Source organism: Notolabrus celidotus, chromosome 18, assembly GCF_009762535.1.
Source record: "Notolabrus celidotus isolate fNotCel1 chromosome 18, fNotCel1.pri, whole genome shotgun sequence".
In the NCBI taxonomy this organism is placed as follows: Eukaryota; Metazoa; Chordata; class Actinopteri; order Labriformes; family Labridae; genus Notolabrus; species Notolabrus celidotus.
The window spans coordinates 9,965,571-9,986,692 of NC_048289.1; the positions used below are offsets into that span (position 1 = coordinate 9,965,571).

Consider the following 21,122-nt stretch of genomic DNA (forward strand, 5'->3'; position numbering starts at 1 on the left):
CTCTCTCTCCCTCTCTCTTCGTCTTATTCCACTATGAACACACACACTCACATGCCCAAATTTCCTCACATACCTTTACCCTCAGCCTCCTGCACTGCCTGGCCATTGTGGGTGCTCATAACTGTGAAAGACTAAGAAAAGCAGCGAGGCTAACATGTGTTCCTGCATATAACAAGTGTTTTGTGTTGAAAATGTGCATCTCTGACTGCGTTTTTGTGTGGGAAACGACATGAAAGGAGACTTAAGTGCCGTGGGGAAAGAGATAAAGGAGTGAGTGCCTTGCATACCATCTGTCATCGCAGAGACAAAATATGAACATGAGAGACTAAAGAGAGAAGCGGAGTAGGTCTGTCATCGCTGAGATCATATGTGGAAGTCTTTGTGCATCATCATTTACTGCGGCAGAGTCACAGCAGACAAACAAATCCTCCTCCCACCCCCACAAATTTTAAAATCCTTGCTTTGTGCGATCTGCTGAGTCGTGGTACACATGCCTTCTGTGAGAATAATCAACATGACATGAGAAAAGGGAGCAAAGATTCAAACTGAGATCATTAATTTACAGGAATAAGTGGTTTAAATCTCATGGCCTCGGGGAAGAGTTTAGAGTGCAGGAAAGCATTGTGGAGGAGGCAAGCGCTTCAAATGCAGCTCTTAAGAGCAGGGCGAACGTATGAGAGTGAAAGGTGAAATTTGTAATATGAGTGATCTGTTACTGGGTCATACTACAGTGCTACTGCAGTCCTGTTTGATAAATAGGTCAGCGCTTTTGGCTTCAAGCGTTCTCTCTGCAATGACTCATGTTTGTTGGTGACTTTTAGACCAAAATGTTTCTGCTTCCTGTCCCCAGTTAAAATGTAAATCTCTAAAACGTTATCTGGCTCTTCATGTTTTTCATTGTTTGGCATTTTGAACCTATGAATGAAGTTAGAGCATCTTTGGCTCTAGTAATGTCACATAAATCCCAATTCCACCAAATATGCAGTTGGAGTTTAGTTACCAGGGGAATTTCAATCCCTGAGGTGAGGTTGGATGACTTAGCAAATACTGCACGATATAGAGCCATGGGGAGCTGTTGGCCTCGTTTTCAGATCGGGAGAGGAAGATAAAGGTCAAATGAATAAATTCTACTTCTACCATGCAATGTAAACACAGTTGACACCTCATGTTCAGAGGTTGTGATACTAGCTACTCAGACACTAACAGATAAGCACTGTCATATAGGAGCGGTGGCAAGAAAGTAAGTCACATTTGTTTGGGTACATGTTCTGGCCCTCAAGCTAAACTCAAAGCACTCAAACTCAAAGTACGTTTGGAGATATCTTAACTCCCTTTGACACAAAGTGCATATTTTGGTTTGTCAACTGAGCCATCTGGGAGTTTTTTTAAGTAAAATGTGGCATTCAAAAGGAAGTTGTGTTGTTATTTTCCATAACAGCGAGAGCAGGAAGCAGGAAGATGCTGCAGCAGCATAACTACAGTATGTTGAAAAGGACAAAATAGTATGCAATCAGAAAAAAGTAACACGTTCATTTTGGACCTTAATCTCATCATGATCAAAGCATTAATCCTGAAAGCCCCAACATGTTTTTCATTTTTTTATTTAGAATGTAACAAGAGATGAATATCAAGAAATGAGAATTTAGTAAGCCTTTCAACGACAGTTATGAATGTGATGCTACTAGGGTTGTAACGGTATTGTAAATATCGCGGTATCTGGGTTTCAAAATTCTAAAAATAATGCCATGGCATGTAACGGTATCAAACAGGAACTCGGAGTACTCCCGCTAGTGTAGTTCTTTTCTGGTGCTATTGAGTGGGCCGGTCTGAGAAGCAAACATCACCTCCCATGATCCCCTGCACAGTGCTTGAAGAGATGGCGGAAAGCACCGAGAGGGAGCGGAGCGGAAAACTTAAACTAGTGGAACCTCCTGCAAAGTTTAAATCAGAAGTATGGATGCACTTTGGTTTTGCAGTAAACAAAAACGATCGAGGAGGAAACATGACGGACATGCAAAAAAAACTGTTCCCAGACACTGCCAGACCGCGATCGTCTACAAGTCGAGGAATACAAGTAATATGAGAAGCCACTTGATGAATAATCACCTGGAAAAGATTCTTGATGTGAAACCAAGAAGCAAGCGAGACCAAACATCAATTCGTGAGGCATTTCAACCAAGTTTTCCTCATGACAGCACGAGAACTCAACTAATCTCAAGGCGTATCGGAGAATTAATTGCCAAAGGCTTGCAGCCGTTTTCAGTGGTGGACAATGAGGGATTTAAAAGGTTGGTGATCGAAAATACCCCTTGGTAGTAATAAATGTGATTAGAACATTTGAGCATTATTTTTGTGTTCAATTACAGTAAGTGTGTTTATCCTTATCATTCCTAACACTTAATTTTCCACACTATAACATTTTTTCAGTCATTTAATTTTTTTGACAATATCGCAATAATTCCGTAGCGTGGCCTTAATACCGTGATGAAATCGTACCGTGAGATTTTGATATCGTTGCATTCCTAGATTCTACAGTATCAAAGTAAATCCAGATTCAGAATCAGAGGATTTTATTGATCACAGAAGGGCAATTAAGTTCACAGCTGTGTACAACGGGTTTAAGTTGGGCTAAATATCAGACCAATTTAGGCCATTGCAGCAAGACTCTTGATGTTGAAGAAGGCAGGATATCACCATCACTAGAGTTGTTCTCACACCAATACCTGTGTCAGATTTTTCTCATAAACCCCCAAATGAAAACAGTATGGGTTAATATAAGCCCCTCAAAAACATGTTCTTCTGTGATCAGTTTGTCTTTGCAACCCAAAACAGGACCTTACATAGGAAGTGCAGTGCTAAAGGAAAAATGGTTCCAAGTATTTTATCATATAAGAAAAGCGGAAAACAGCATGGTGTTGGTATCAGGGAGGAAAAATGCATCACCTATTTTGACTCTATTTTCAACCTGCACAAGGAGTAGATTTAAGTTTTGTCTATTTGTCTGTCTGTTTGTATCTAAATATTAATAGATAATAAATCTACAATTTGAAACTCTGTGGGAGTATGCAGTACAGGCAAAAGTCTCCTGCTTCTGGATCCAGTTGAATCCATAAAAATAGCATTTGACCGCCAAAATTGACCAAATTGTAAAATTTTTGTCAAAATAAAACTAGACCAGACACATAAACAAGTAAAAATGTCTTCCTTTCAAACACATATTTCTTTAACAATCATTTTTTTGGTGACAAGCTTCAATGCCAATGATATTGTTTTGATATTTTTTACAGTAAAGTATGTTAATGATGGCCTTGTTAAAGGTTTGCACTGTGTTCCTAGAGTTGGTTATAAATTCAGCTTTTTATTTATTTTACATGAGGACATCATTTTTTTTTAATGTTTCAATTTCTAACTTTAGTGTTAACATCAGCCACAGAGAGAGTGAAGGCCAGTAGGCCTTTTAACACTTACCTCCAATCAGTGCAAACGTATTACTGTGTGTAATGAGCATTACTTTTCCAGAGGCCTCTGTCTGCCATCTTGTTTACTGTGGAAAAACCAATACTTTTGATCTGTTTTCTGACCCAGCAATCTATGTCATGTTCCACTTTCAGCTGTGGCTTCATTAGAGAGGACATTTTGCAGCACATTTGGTCTCTGCATACATTGTGAGCCATCTTTGATTCAATTATCCTAAATAAAGCATAAAGGTTCCTGCAGCTCATGAAGAGAAGTGACTGAGGGAACAGAGCATGAAGACTTCTGACTGAGGGAGGTGATTCATGATGTGAAGCACTGATGTGTCGACCCTCAAATGTCAACCCATGAGCTTTTTAAAAACCATGAAATGACCAAGAACCAATTCATGTGTAGACTGATTTCAGGTGACGTACTATCAGACTTTCTTTGGGCAAAGTTCAGCTTGAATTTCACTTTCTCCTCTCAGACAGTATCTGTCACACTGAGTTCTCATACCACATGATGAAGACTTCTGCTTGTTGTTTTGTTGACACTAAGCAGCCCGCTGGACAAAGTTTTTTTCGCCGTCTGATTTTATTGCTCACAAACAGCCAGTGGACATTCTGTGGGTGTAATAAGCATGAATATGGAACAGATTTGCATCAATAAGAATCTCCATCAACACTGATTTCCTTGCTTAGTCTCCTGCCTTCTGCTTCTGTCACTTCACATTAAGAAGCAGACTCAGTTATGTCCCACACCTACATTTACTCATTTAAACTTTCTCATTCAATCAAAACTTTCGGCTGCATGCTGGTCTTTTACGAGTCTCCACCATGCACTTGAGGAATATTCAGAATTTGTAGGACGTCTGCCCCCCCGGAGGCTGTTGGATGATCGTTTCAATCCTCAAACACTTGCTGGTTCTCAGTAGTGGGAGATTTAAAATTCCTCTGTACGCTGTTGAAAACTACATGAGATTTACAGATTTTGGGAGCAGCTACAGGAAAAGCAGCAGGAGTGGACCAGAAAAAGGAGAGGGAAAAGAATAATGGAGAGAGCCCTGTTGGTAGTCTAAGTTATTAAAAAGCTTTCATGTAGTAGACATTAAAGAAACCAAAATGGACTACGGTGCAGCAGCTGGAGTTTTTTTTTTAAGTTGTTAAAACCATTTGTTTGTCGAAGCTCGGGTTTCCTCAAAATTGCTGATTCATATCTGACCTGCCAATGTTTCCAACTTCGGCCACTGCAACTTCATAATGCTTGCTTTTAACTCAGTAAATACCATAGGAAGTAGATTCTGCCACTTGGTTTAAAAGTATAGCCAATGCTCAAGAGGTTTATTCCTGCAGTCTGATCACAGTACAGTTTATATCAGATGAAAACAAAATGTAGGCTTAATGATTAAGTAGATTTTACAAACTCAAATATACTGCCTTTTTTTTTTCTTTTACACCTAGCACCCATAAAGAGAGTTATGAAATCAGAACTCATGACTTGAATTGGACCAGAGCACTGATAACTCACACTTGGACTTGAGCATTGACAGCATTCTTAGTCTAAGAGGATGGAGCCAGGTGAACCAGGTGAGATGCTGAAGTTAGTTGGACTGTTGATAACCTTACTTAGCTAGCTGCTAGCTAACAGTATCACTAGCCTTTAAAGTGACTCAACCACTGGGCTCAAGAAAATTAGTTAAATTCTGATTAAAAGCAGGTGAGTTGCATATAATTTTGAGTTTATTTCACACCTGCATGGATCCCAACTCATTAGCATTAGCCTAATCATTAGCACTAGCAGCTGTTGTTAAAGTTGACATCAAAAGCCCCGACCCCTTTTTGATTCTGATTGTTTTATTGAAAATGACGATTGCAGTGGTGCTCCAAAAGTTGAACAATTTTCTACTGAGAGAGCTGTGAGTGCAGGAATTTAAATCAGCTGAAGCTGAGTGTTTTTTTCGTGCTGAACATCGATACTGAGTGCTTAAAACGATTAACTGCTTTGGTTTGAATAGAAATGAATATAGAAAATTTGAATAGGGGTTGGGTTGAACACCTGGTATTAACAATAAGTGTTGGTTGATTCAATCACATGTGGACAGTTAGCACAGCTGTTCACATCTGGACAGATTGTGGGCCCGAACTACTAAAGGTTTTCGTGTATAAAAACACGTGCAAAGCTGACGTACTAACCGGGAGCACCGAGGATTGCATCTGTCAAATGAGCAAAATAGCACTCGCTATCCATTTAACGTGTTTGCCTTCATGAATATACAGAATACATGTAGATCATCAGAACGCGTAAAATACTGGGAGTAGGAGATGCAAATGTAATCATTTAGCACACGCAATGTGATCTATCAAACCTGAAGCAGATAGCGTGCAGTGTTTTTGCATCTATTAATAGCACGTTTGAAAGGCAGGTGCAAACTGGCACAGAGTTACGCACATATGGCAGTAGCCATGCCATATCTCCTATGGAGAAACTCCTTGCAACACTGAATTTTCTTGTAATAAAAAATAATGATAGAACAACACAAATTCAAAGCAGTTCAGCACCACGGATAGCGAACGCATCATTCTGACACCCACTTTAACTTTTTCAACTAATGAGAGTAGTACGCCACTGTATCAACAGCTATACAGTTTAGTCAAATTGGCACAGCGGCCCACATGTTCAAATACAAACAAAAAATCAATATGAACTGGCCTACTCACCACTGTTTGGACGAGCCTTAAGTTCCACGGACTTGTCCGCGGTGCGGTGTATGTCCATTTTCTTTGCTCTAGCTCAATGAACAATGTGGCAAGTATATTCAGTCTCTCCTGTCCCATCATGCTCCTCAATGGGTTTTTAATTAGTTTTAACTTGGAGAATGAGCGCTCAGAAGTTGTGCTGGAAGTGACGGGAAGAGTAAAAAATAACAGGAGGGCGCAAACTTCACTGCTGGGTGGTTGACATGAGCATTTTTGCCAGATGCCTAACAGACTTTTGCTTTGGTATCTGGTCCCTGAAAGGGGTTCTAAAAGAAAGCAGTTGGTCAGGGAAGCTGGGGGCGATGTCCCGACTGTGGTGCTCACTAAGCCATTTAAGCTGGTGAATCTTTGGGACAGTTGCTGGATGATGATATCAAGACAGGCATTAAAAACGTTCACCCAAAAGTTGCTCCCTGGGACAGTGAGGCGATGGTCTTCATCAAAGTGACACCTAACTTTTCTGGAACTGGTTGTTTCAAAACTGCGATTGACTTCCCAATTAAGTAGCTAGAGCAAGAGTGGCAGACTTTTTAACTTATTAAATGTGTCGAATATTAGAGATTTTATTCAGGGAAAGTTTTTCCTTTTTTCTTCTGCGGATATTTTGCCATATTCTTTTTATTTCATCGGCAGATCTTCTGTTTTTTCTCACAGCATTCATCTTTTCACAGGCCTCCCAAAAAAGCTGAGATGTCTCTGATGGAGTTCACCGATGTGTTTATCTGCGTCCTCCACTAAAACCTCCAACTCCATGGCTTCAAACTTCATTTTTCGTTTATGGCCACTCTGCTCTCCAAATCTATCCATGGGGACAGCCGATGTAGCACACGCAAAATCCTCATTTAAGGGCAGTCCGTTCCATTTTTGCACTTGTTATCATTTGCGCATGCAATCATAGTAGATCACCCGCAACACGCCCAGAAATAGCACGTTCAATGTTTTAGTTTGCACACCCACTATAGCGCTCGTTATTTGAGATCTTAGTAGATCAGGCCCTGTGTGTCTTCATATAAGTCTACAGTGACTACTTAAAGACAAGCGGAAACCTCCGGTCTCAAAGTATGAAGCCCATGCGGAAGTGTTATACACTGCAATTAATCGAGAATTTGCTTGATGCTGGCTGCAGAAACACCAGAAACCACATACACACCAATTCAAATAAGACGATCTTTGCAGCATTAATAAACATGTTTACAGCCTGGTTCAAAAAACGGCTTTATTCTTCGTAGCTAATTTCTCTATCATCACACACTGTATGGGGTGTGAATTTTTTTCAAACGCGACCGTTCAGAAGATATTAAGATTACGAGGTTTTGCCAAAACAAGTTCATGACTGACTTGACTCCCGGACGGGAACACATAGCTGTTGGCTCAAACTCCGCCTCTTTACGTCACACTGTGCCTGGTTGAATTCTGCATTTCCAATATGGCTGCCACTGCTGCCTGGCTTCAAAACAGCGCTCAGGAACAGATGGGTGACGTCATGGATACTACGTCCATTATTTATACAGTCTATGCTTATAGATCTATGCTTGTAGAAGTCGGATGTGTTATTTTGTACAGCACATGTATAAAATATAACAACATTAATCCAATTAGGTCAACATGTCTTATTATGTGGGGTTCCTTTAACTGCTTAGCTAAAGCAACGCCCCCGCCTGTATAAATCTCACCATAAAAACCGTGCAAATATTATTTACAGTTTTAATTTTCCCTGAGCTGAGCTGTGTGTGCATTTAATATAGACTACAAAAATGATCCTTTCTGCTGCCATGACACAAGATTCTGCAGATAATCTCTCCACCTCAGTTTAACATGCAGATCAACACACTTGTAATCAGCGAGCAGATCTCATGTTAGATGAGATCTTCTGATATGTATCCATAAATATTCATTGATGATAACTTCAGGGGCATGAAGTTCTGTAGGATTACATGCCAGCACCCTCAGTAAGGCCATGAACTGCACATGTTTTAATTCCATCTTTATGCCCTTCACACCTTGAGAGATTTCTTGCTCGTACCTCTTCGTGCTTCTCCACGCTTTTTTTGTCCACGAGTAGCAGTTACTCAGTTACTTGCAGATCAAATCAAATCTGACAAAAGAAAATCTGTTTACTTCTTTTGATTTAATATCACTTCAAGCTTCAGCATCGCCCTTCTCAACGAAACCCTTAACATTAAAGTGTCCATCGCATACACTAAGATATATCCTATCATGTCATTAGCTGTGTGTGAAATTCGACATAGCAACTGACTCTGCGGGGAGCCGCTTATATTAAACACAGCAACCCTCTCCCTCCTCTTCCTTTGACATACACACACCCACCCACGCACACACGCACATACACACATGTTTACAGCCTGGCTCACAATCATGCATTATAATACCTACATATGATGACACACATCACAGTCACATCACAGTCAGCTACTCTTCTAAACAAACCACACTGAATAACTTTAATGAAATATTACGACATCTTATTCTTAAAGCTGCATATCTGTGTGTGTGTGTGTGTGTGTGTGTGTGTGTGTGTGTGTGTGTGTGTGTGTGTGTGTGTGTCTGTCTGTGTGTGTGTGAGTGTGTGTGATATTGAGGTTGCTGTATCTGCATGTATAGAATGTATGAAAATGGCACATGCTGCCTGTAGGGGTGCAGCCTGCTTACATTAACATACTAATTAAACTGTGTGCGTGTGTGTGTGTGTGTATGTGTGTGTGTGTGTGTGTGTGTGTGGGTGTGTGTGTGTGTGTGTGTGTGTGTGTGGGTGTGTGTGTGTGTGTGTGTGTGTGTGTGTGTGTAGTGCACCAGTGTTGCACGTGCAACAAGCATGTGTTCTACTTACAGATGAACATGCTCTATTGTTCAGTTCCAGTCTGTCTACCGTACACCGCTCTGCCTAAATTGATCTCATAAACGGGCCCGATAAAATACACAAAAATGTCTAAACTGAATTTGAGAAGAGAGCACCCTAAATTCCATGACAGAGCGAGATTATGTGTGCCGAAAAAGAAACATTAGGGTGTTAAATAGATGTCGATCAAACAGCAGGCAGAATAGAAATAATTAAACTAACATATACGTAAAACTGAATACCATAAAGTGAAATATAAGACTGGGGCGCCTACTCTACCACAGCCCCAGGTTAGGAAAGATTTTAACCAGGATAGAAACCCTGGCTGCAAACTTTTCTGAACCTTCCTTTTCCTTCTATGAAATATTGAATACTATTAAGTCAGTGAAACTAGCTAAAATGTCCAGGCTATTAATAAAAGATAACAAAACATCTGAAGACCATCAGCTTGTTTGGCGGTGTTAGCCAAAGGTTGGAGAGGCAGGACTGACAGAGCTCACCTGTTCAGTCCTGAGTGAAATATCTGATCACTGAAATGAAACCAGTCACTCTCCTGAATCTGAACCCTGATAAGGATGTAATCTTATAAAATAAGACACACAGTAAAAGCCTTAATCTGGATGTTATCTTTAATCTGAAACTGAGGTTAAGAAGGGAGAAAGAGGCCTGTGGGGGAAATGGTGTGTAAACATTTCTAGGTGCTGATGAGATGTGTAAGCTTTGATTGCAGATGCAGAGAAAGTCATGAAAATTAAATGAAGTGAGAGTCTAAAAGAATTTGACCCAGCAAACACAGCTGAAGCCGTTGGCCAACCTCCTCTGAAGTCAAGGGAAAGGGATTCTCTTTGACTTCACACACTCACACACACACACACACACACACACACACACACACACACACACACACACACACACACACACACACACACACACACACACACACACACACACACAATCACAAAGTTTCAATATACTCTCCACCAGCATCAACACTCACCGCTCCTGCTGCGCAGCATCCTGGTGGAGACACCGTTTGCTCTTCCCCCGTTTGGTGAACTGGACGTGGCGTTTTCCACCGTGCTCACTTCGGCTCCCTGCTGCTTCAGCAGGTCTGTCAGTGTCCTGGAGAACAACACACACACTGAATGTAAACTACTTCTCAACATATCATCTGCTCCACAATGATAAACTACTTTCAGTCAAGGTTAAACATTTAAAGTTTAGATCCTGTTATTTTATAATCGATAAAAATGCATTGCTTCAATTATTTTGTATGTTTTTCCTCAAATCCAAACTCACAATGACATAATTTCTGAGGTAAATACTGATTCTGATTGGTCAGTGCTTTATAGCAGAGTCTAATTTCTCAATAGCACACTGTTGCTAAGAAGAAAACACTGCTGTAATTACAGATTCATTGGGTTCATATCAATCCACCGAAAGAAAGTCCTGTAAATTTGTCATTAGTTTGTTCATGGTGGGAAAAGAAAAGAAAACAAGGAAAGGTTGAAGGCACAAAAACTTCTAATCTCATGTTTTCTGTTATTTTAAATTTTTGATTCTTTAGGAAGTAGCCAAGAACGAGTGGGAGAGTGTATAGTTAGCAGTCATTGACAAGACCCTGCTGACTCTGTTGGGATTCAAATCCTCTATAAAAAAAACCCCAGCTCAATTAAATTTATCATAGCTCAGGGGTTAAAAATCTCAAGTGTGTGTTGATGACAAAACAAATGTCAGCCTAACTGTTCACAGAAAGCATTGGTCTACAAAAACAAGTTCAGTGATAAAAAAAGATCAATGAATTCTTCCTTTGACCTCAAACAGAGAGTTCAACGATTGTACAGCTGAAGTCTTAACTGACAGAAATCCCTCAGTGCCAAACATCATCTGTGGTCCAGATGTGTACAGTAAGTCAGGTGAGGGCTTTCCTGAACAGCTGCAATTTGTTAGCACACACACACACACACACACACACACACACACACACACACACACACACACACACACGCATACACACACGCATACACACACATGCATACACACACACACACACACACACACCTACACACACACACACACACACACACACACACACACACACAGAAACAAACACACGTGCAGCTTCTGTTTTACAGTGTGCCAATCTAAATCGAGGGTCTGTTGTGGGATTTAAGTGAATACAGATGAACAAAAATGATTGCATACAGTTAAGTTAACACACACACACACACACACACACACACATATATTTATATATATATATATACTATATCTATCTATAGATTTATATCTATCTATATTTATCTAAACATACACTACCAGTCAAAAGTTTGGACACACCTTCTCATACAATGTTTCTTATTCATTTTAATTATTTTCAACATTGTAGATTAATACTGAAGACATCAAAACTATGAAATAATATTGTTTGGCCATAATCTGGATTACAACAGTAGTCAAATAAGGATATCCATTGTGTACTAACCCTACCTCTGAACAACAAAACTGATGGTCTCAAACACATTAAGAAGGCAAGTCATTCTACAAATGAACTCTTGACAAGGCTCATGTTAATTAGAAACCAGTACAGGAGACCACTTCATGAAGCAGACTGAGAGAATACCAAGAGTGTGTAAAGCTGTCATGAAGTAAAAGGGGGGCTACTTTACCGAATCTAAAATATGAAACATATTCTGGTTTGTTTAACACTTTTTTGTTCATTAAATAATTCCATATGTGTTCTTTCATAGTTTTGATGTCTTCAGTATTAATCTACAGTTTTTCAAATAATTGAAATAAATAAAAACCCTTGAATGAGAAGGTGTGTCCAAACTTTTGACTGGTAGTGTATATAAAAAAATAGGCATTAATAGAAAATAAGCAATGCTGGCTGAATGATACAGCCCCTTCTTGTCAATCTGTCAATCATTGACAGGAATAATGTAAAAAAGAAAAAAAAGTCTGTTTCTGCTACCTTCTATTAATCACTATGTACTACACCCTCTGACTGCAGTTATTCCAGGCATTAAAACATATTAAGATAAGAATGGTTTATGGTTATGGTCTCGTCTGCTTTTGTAGCTCATAAAGAAACATCAATATTCATAATGAACAATAAGAATGATTTTTTATTAGATTTTATATATCTCTATATATATGTATGAAAAGGTGTTAATATAACGCAGGACTATTTGAGCCATAATATCAAATCTAACTAGTAAATATCTTAGCTTCAGTCATTATGCATCAATATATGACGAAAGTCAAGCTCTTTATGTTGTGTCATCTTCAGTGAAGGAGGGTTTTTTTTCCCCCACTAAACCAATAGAGCTGAGCCAAAATTTGAATTGTAGAATTTATTTTATATTTTCATTCATTTCATATTCAACATACTGAATTACTGGCTGTACTTTTTCAGCTGATGCTTGCAGAGAACATTTTTATTCAAAGCGTCTCATCTCCCTGTGGTGTGATTTTATTCTGTGTGTCCCTCTGGGATGAATTCCAGTCAGCTGTGTTTAACTAGCAGCCTTTTTGCTGAACAACATACGGAAAAGATTTCCCGCAATATGGTCATGTTTGGACTTCAGGCTTGTTGATGCAGAAAAGCAAACACACACATTTCTGTACTTCCTGGTACAAGGACTTTCCATCGGTTTTATTAATTCTCTGTCGTCCAAAGACACATGCCACCCGACCACCCAAACCTCGTTCCCTCTGTGAATGACACCTTTTTGTCCCACACTAACACAAATACAAACCACACACACAAACACTCACACACACACACTTGCAGGCACACTCTTCACTTTGAATAAACACATTTCCACTCCCTGTGCATTTGCTGAATTTACAGTGTCGATGGTATTCACTCCCTTGATCAATAATTCAAACACTGGTGCCTCTGTTTCGCTAACGAAGCTTATGTGTTTAGCTTCTTGTACCAAGCATGCACGCACGCACGCACGCACGCACGCACACACGCACGCACGCACACATGCACACGCACACACACACACACACACACACACACACACACACACACACATATCCAGGTACAGGTGCACAAAATCCTCACAAGCTAGGGTATGACTGATCTGACAGCAAAGGCCAGGGGCAGCTTGTTTACACACAACCTGCCAAATAGAGAAAGTAGAGCCTTTGGCCACCTCTCTGATCTTCAAACTGTTAGTGAGTATGATGAACTCAAAGTGTCTCCAGATGGGACCTTGGTAATGGCATGAAGCTGTCAGATGTCATAAAGTTGCTCTGTTCAGCTACAGGTATCTCATAAGTTGTGAGAGTACTGCTTAGGCAAGTGTTTGCATGTATGACATTTTTATTTGACTACAAGTGAATGAAAGCAGTTAAAAGTATTAGAAGTTAATAATAGGTTTAGGCACTGTATCTAATCATTTGATATTGTATACCATCGTATCATAAAGTATGTATCATAATGCATCATTTGGTGTTCTACTGTTCGTTAAGATGTAATACTGTGTCCTGATGTATCAATTTGCATCTTATAGTTTGAGGTCATCTCAGTATTAAAGAGAAACATATTGAATTGTGTGATACAGGTTTATATTTATTTTAATTATTTGAAACACTTTAGAATAATACCAAGTACATCAGACTATGAAAGAACATATATGGAATTATTTAATGAACAAAAAAGTGTTTAGATTCTGTAAAGTAGCCCCCTTTTTCCTTCATGACAGCTTTGCACACTCTTGGTATTCTCTCAGTCTGCTTCATGAAGTGGTCTCCTGTACTGGTTTCTAATTAACATGAGCCTTGTCAAGAGTTCATTTGTAGAATGACTTGCCTTCTTAATGTGTTTGAGACCATCAGTTATGTTGTTCAGAGGTAGGGTTAGTACACAATGGATATTATTATTTGACTACTGTTGTAATCCAGATTATGGCCAAACAATATTATTTCATAGTTTTGATGTCTTCAGTATTAATCTATAATGTTGAAAATAATTAAAATGAATAAGAAACCATTGAATGAGAAGGTGTGTCCAAACTTTTGACTGGTAGTGTATAATATATTGTATTGTAATTATTTGTATCGCATGGTATCATACCTTATAGTATCATGGCATATCTTGGTGTATCTTGGAGGGTTTAAGTATATCTTAGTTTACTTTATTGCATTGTATGTCATTATATGTCGTATAGAATGCCAATACAGGATGACACAGGGTTTGGCACCAAATCATATATTTTTTTATTGCATCACTTTGTATTGCTTTGTATCGTATTGTATCGTGTCATATCGTATCATATTGTATCGTATCGTACTGTATCGTATCATTTGTTATTGTAACATATCATATCATACCTTATCTTACTGTATCGAATTTACCATTTCCTACCGTACCTCTTTGTACCACATTCTATTGTATTGTACTGTATCGTATCGTATTACATTGTGTGTAATCGTATTGTATGGAATTGTCTGGTATCTTATCGTATCAAAATATAGAAAGCCATCCTAATTAAAAGAACGTTCTTGCCATTGATGGTTTATTTCTGGGCCAAATGTAGGGTTTTTGAGGTGACAAAGAATTCTGGAAAATGCAAAAGATGAGACATTGAAGAAAGATAAACCCAAAGGAGATAAATTACCACATGAATAACTCATTTTTGAGTAGTACTCTATTTCTGCAGCCCTATTTTGTCCAAGAATATTATATTCATTCATTCAAATCAATTCAGATCATAATCATCTTATTGTGAATCCTTTTATTCACTGTGCATGCCTGTCTGTGAAAAATTTGGATGTGAAATTTCCCTCCTCTAAATATTTGCATTGCATGACACAAAGACTTTAAACGCCTCCTGATCTTTGTTCCCCCTCTGCAGTGATGTAAATCACCATCTTTTTTTTTTCACTTTTCAATTCTTTTTCCTTTCAGTCTTTTCATTCTTTCCTCCTCTGTACCCCTCCTCACCTAAACGCAGCCCTAAATCTGTCTCTTTCTTTTCCTCCCCCTCTCTAAACCATATCGTTTGTCTTCCTCTTCTCCAGTCTCTCTCAGCTCCTCATCCTCTCTCTGACTCACTGCCGTGTGATGCCCCGGGCCTCCAAGCACTCTTCTCTTGGCTTGCCGCTCAAACAACTTGCTGATTTGGACTTTTAATCTTCAACAAAAAAAACTTCACCTGTCTCCAGGCTATGTAGTGTTTATGTAGTGTTGGCTGTACTTGAGAGTTGTGGATGCATTTGAAAGCGAGATGGCCGCGTATCTGGTTGAAAGATTAAGATTGGAAGAGGGATGATTTGACAGAAATAGCTTTACTTGGCTGCAAATGATAATGTCTGAACCAGTGACTGGTGCGTGTTTGTTTGGATCGTTTTTCAATACTATCGTTACTTCCATGGTGTCATTACAATTTGTCACCCTGTTACTTTTAGCCATTTTTTCTAAGCTTTTGAGCCTGCAATTGGCATCACATCCTTTAAACCTGCCAAAATTGAGAGATTTTTCTCTAGCTGCTTTATCAAATCACAGCTGAGTTAATTTATTTATATGTAGAATTAAAATTTAATAAACTTGTGCCGCATATCTGACTATATCAGTCCTCCAATATCCTCAGATGAAAGACTTATCATAATTTCAACCAGTTCCAAACATCATTCACTTGAATTCACGTCTGTCCCAGTTTTGAGACATTAAAAAAAAGAGACATCGTTGAACTGAACAAAAAACACAAGCACATAGCTTTACTTCCTCGTATTCTGCATGTAAACATTTTACAGCTCAGCAGAACAACTTTGTTTTTGTAAACTCCTCAAATGACTTAAGGACTATGTGGCTCTGGGTTGGGACTCAAAGGCAAATCTCTGCATATTTTTTTTTCAGTTCTTTTTTTTGGTGGGAGATTAGTATTGAACATAAGAGCATAAATAAGAATGACAAAATAATATTGGAAATGTTGACCCCATATTATCTTTCAACCTTAGAAACAGATATGTCTCTAATTATGCAAATATATGCATGACTTTTTTTTTATCATCTTCAAAAAGATTATACAGTTATTATAAATTATCACCTACTGCAGTGTTGCAATATTAGACTGTTACAGTTTCTTAGCAGACGAAAAAAACACATCTGAGACGGCGTGTACGAATAAAGTCATGAGCTATTCAGACCAAAACTGTTTAAGTAGCTGAATGTAAACATGCAACTATGCTGTGAAAATTGGACACTTTAACACGAGTGTTGATGGGGAATTATTGGCTTTTGCAAGAAATCACTGACGAGGCAAATTATTTAACTTAAATTAAAAACCCAGCACGATTTGGTGCATGTCATTCCCACCTCTCTCTCTCCCCACCTTTCCCGTTGCTCCTAAGTTTCTAATGAAAATAAAGGCAAAAAGCAAAACAAAATATTTTAAAAAGAAAAAAATCCTGAAGATAAAAAAAAAAAGATACGATGTCCGAACTTGGGCCATTCATTTTTTTCTCTCGTTTTTTTCAAAGTACAGTATCTAGTATAGTAAAAACCCTCCGCTTACTGCTGTATTCATTCATTAAGTAACCACAAGAATACTCCCCCACGGTTACATAACAGTGGTGTGCCTTAGGTGTTTAAGGTCATCTGAACCTCCATGCACTCCTGCTTTATGTATTACAACCACATTGAGATGGACCTTTCCTAATGTACTGTAACATTCAATTAGTCTGTCCCCACTAGGACATATAGTGATCATATAACAGTAACTCTCCAAACAAGGGAATCCACTCTCTGTCTCGCAGCAGCATAATTACATTGATTATAACAATGAAAAATGTCCTCAATACTCAAAGCTTAATGCATGCAGGACATACAGTTCAATGCATATTTCCTGTACAGCCTCATGGCCTGTTCATGCATTAACGAGCACATTATTGACCCCGTCTCATATACAACCTTAACTGCCTTTACTGCCGTATAGTCTCTCAGTCTCATAAAGAAGCAACCTTTTTTTTGTACAAGAGTTTTGCCCAAACATATTGACAAAGAAGAGTGAAAGGCCTAAATAATAAACACATCATCACGTACTCAACATATGACATGAACACAAACATAGAGATAGAAAAATGGTGTCCCTTCAATGCACTCAGTACCTCATCACCACAGGAGCATCTACCAAAGTTTTAGACACCTCTGTGAGACTTTCAGCATCTCTCCTTCTGACCAGGAACACTTTCCAGTGACATTATTCTCCGGGAGATTTATCTACAAAACACTTCTCTAAAATAATCCACTGAAAAGCAAAAAGACTGTGGTAGACATCTCAATGTCACAATCCCTTTATTCCCCCTCTGTTCTCGCTGCTTACTTGTCACTCATCGCTCCCTCTTTTCTTCAAAGGTACAGTTAAAGCCATCATCGCTGTCACTGACGATTACTGATAACGAGTCAGACGATGACAACTTACGTCTCAAACACACACACACACACCCACACACACACACACACACACACACGCACACACACGCACACACATATACACAAACACAGAGGAAGGCCTGCATACAGACGTAGTTTTGTGCATTTGTATGTCACTTTAGTTTAAATATCCATCTGCCTTGTATGCTATGTTGTGTCAGATACGTCGTGGGCATTTATGGATTGAAGGTGAGATTGTTTGGTCGAAAACAATGTTGAAGAGCGAGATGCACCCAATGCAGAATACACACATCATACAATTTAAAGGCAGTAAAATTGTGGCTAAATACTGTAACATCTGTATGTATTAATGTAATTAAAAAACAAGTTAGGCCGATGAGCTGATGGAAGCATCCCCTTACTTTTTGTTCTTCATTTTTAATTTAGCACAAACAATCATGGAAGTGATGACGCATTCACGCCCACACATCTGACTGCTCTTTTCTTAGTCATGTAAAGAGCTGACAATAATAAGCATGACAAACAAGATTATTGGTGACATACATAATGATATATATTTTTTATAGAAACACTCAACCATATGAGCTATTGATCATCTGGTAGATGCCGATTGAAAACAGGTGTTATGGTAAAAATGTGCACATGAAGCATTTAGCTTACTCTACAATGTTAATTTAAGATATTTTTTCAAAGAAAAATCATGTTGTTTATGATGATTTTCTATCCAAAAGGCTGAAAGTGTTATTGGGACATAATTCAGTAAGAAACTCTTGTGCTCGGTTTCGTTTTTTATGCTAACAAGCTAACTTGTTGTTTTCCCTCTTGAACATGAAGGTTACCTTGCTTCTTTCCCTGTTTTTTGAATCTACGACAAGAAGGCACGCTGCGGCTCGGTGTTTGTTTATCCGGATTCAAGCAGTCTCCAGCTGTATTTGGTTGACTTTGTTATTTTACAGGTCTTCAGTGCAGGCAGCTTCTAGTGTTTTCATGCCAACAAGCTACACTGTACTTTTCCCTGCTTAGCATCGAGGCTATGTCTTTTTGTTTTTGTGAAGCTGCTTCAAAGGATGTGATGCAGTTTTTTTTAATTCAGTTTTAAGCAGCCCTCTGCTGTATTTAATTGTCTTTGTTATTATTCAGCTGTTGATGCAGGCAGCTGCTTGAGGATTGTCTTTTAATGCTAACAAGATAACTCTTGGGTAATTCTGTAGGGGTCAATTTTTGTTTTTCTTTCCTCTGCCACTTTGAATACGACAGAAACATGTTCTTTTTTAAAACATTTTTTATTTACTTCTCAAGTACCCCTTATCAGTTTTCCATGGTCTCTGTTCAGCTGTTTAGTTAAGATATTATTGGAGCAGTTTCCTTGTTCAAATAAACAAGCTAACCTGAAGTTTTTCTTCTACAGCATTAGGGGGATGTTTATTTCCCTCTTTTTTGGAGCTACATAAAATAATGCAAACAACTAACTGACAGTTATTTATCTGTTAGCAGATTTGTGCATGACAAGGCATGACAATTTTCTTTGTCATGCCTTATCTGTTGGATAGCCAGAATCTTGATCACCTGTGTTTTCATGCCAACAAGCTAGCTTGTTGATTCTTCTCTTGAGCACAGAGGCCAATATTTGGACCTTTCTTTATCCTGGCACTCTGAATAAAAAAATAAATTAGTGTTGAATTTTAAACATTGAGTATTCTATGCATTTTTCAAAGGTTGTTTTTTCCACTTTGGCTGCAGTTTTTTTGTTATTGGAGGTTTTGTTATATTTGCAAGCTCACTTGCAACCTTTCCTAGGAGCTGCCAAGTGATATTGTTTTATTCAGTCAGCCTAAAAATGGGAGAAATGCAGTCTTGTGCTAAATTAAAGTTTTCAAGAAGCTTACATAGTTGTTTGCGTTCTTTGAAGCTGGTTTGCATGCCTTTTTGAAGCTGTAGACAGATGGCCCATTAGATGGATGTGAAAAGGATAAAATGAAGCTACAGGGGCTGACTGACTGAGTCTGCTGGTGAAAAAAACTTCAATTTTGACTGTTTTAAGTTAGACAGATAAAAAATTCGTATGGGAGTCAGCTTTTTTCTATGGCATTAAAAATGGAAATGCCACCCTCAAGGTAGAACAGATAAGAAGCTGCACATCTTTTAAGTTTTTAGATGTCAACCAGTATTGCTTCCCCCTGATAAACAGACCAACAGAGACAGAAACATTGCACAGACAAACCCTTAAGTCAGTAATCACTGACCCACATTTAAGAATGTGCTAGGGCCCAGTGATACCCGGAGGACGTCTGAGGAGCAAGTCAGAGGAGAAGAGAGGAAGGTAAAGCAGCTGGGAGGTGAAGATTGTCACATCTGATACTGACATGCAGCTGTCAACTTTTATGTCTCTTCACTTTGGGAAAAATAGTAGCAAGTGGTGATGTGCCGGCGTATGTGCGTACTTGTGCACACTTTTACTCACAAGTAAACATGCATACAGACATGCTCACACACACATCAGTGCCAGGTGAGAGGTGATAAGGAGTGACAGCTCCACCCTGGAGCCGTTGAGAAAACAGGAGAGATGGAGCAGAGCTGAGGAAGTGGAGCAGAGGAGGGAGGAAACTTTAAGAAGACTCACTAAAAACTTCTGTCCTTTATCGTTTCTTAGTACAAACGTATTTTCTCACATGGCAGATATTTAGGGCTCACTCTGGTTTGATTTGCTTCCTGCCTGGAGTCTTTTTCCTTCAGTTCTTGAGCTGGAGGAAGTCACAAAGAAACTAGCTGCAACAAAGAGATGGGGCTCATCAGAGAAATAGGATTGTGTAGGAGATGTGTGTATTCTTGGGTTTGTTGATGGATGTGTATGTGTGTTCTCGAACATGTATACTGTACACCAGAGAGCATGTGGGGTTATATAAATTCAAGGTTTCCAAAAGTCCTTCATGAATTTATGAAATATTTGGGAGGAAGATTAGGTACAGTAGGAGAGAATAGTTCATCAGACAGTAGAAACTTTCCTGACCCTTTATAACCTACTTAGAAGATAAACTTGTTTAAAAAAAGTATCTGATGTCTTTTCTGAGTTTAATACATTTCTCATTAATAACGATGCCGTGATGTTAGCTTCAAGTGAAGTATGTTTGTTGCTTTGGATAAAAGCGTCTGCTAAATGACATTGTAACATTGTAACATTGTAAGTATCGCTTTTAACTTTAGGGGTTACAGTGATAAGTGAAAGAGATGTCCTGAAGTGACTGATCAATTTTGATAAATAGAAATTCAAATTTTGACTTACTGTCTAGTCCAAAGGGAAGAAAACACTCAGAAAACGGTTAAACCGTATCAGATGTATTTAACACTGCTAAACACGGGATCACAGTCTGCTGGTAAACAGTGTCAAATTGGTTTTCTATGGTTGGCTAATTTTAGCAGAGCTAGCTGATGGTCCTCCTTGCTGGTTAACATGCTTGTGCTCCGGTCAAGTGGTTATATGCCAGGTTAATCAGAAAAATCCTACATACAACTTATTCTCAAATTTTCTAGATCAAATTACTGCCAAACAGCACTGAGATATGAGATGTCATCTGTGCTTGTTTACATCTGGGTAGTAGAGCATTATAGCATTATGGGAGTAGCCGTTAACCAGAGCTTCAGCTCA

General features: G+C 38.8%; 1 protein-coding gene across 2 annotated transcripts in view; it reads right to left on the reverse strand.

Moving 5' to 3' along the window:
- The window catches only part of shisa8b (shisa family member 8b), a 44,550-nt gene that overhangs the window by 16,047 nt on the left and 7,381 nt on the right, over nucleotides 1–21,122 (reverse strand). For both annotated transcript variants that reach the window (XM_034708228.1, XM_034708229.1), the window contains one exon: nucleotides 10,067–10,191. In XM_034708228.1, coding sequence (XP_034564119.1) covers nucleotides 10,067–10,191 — 125 coding nt within the window. The remainder of the gene's footprint in view (nucleotides 1–10,066; nucleotides 10,192–21,122) is intronic.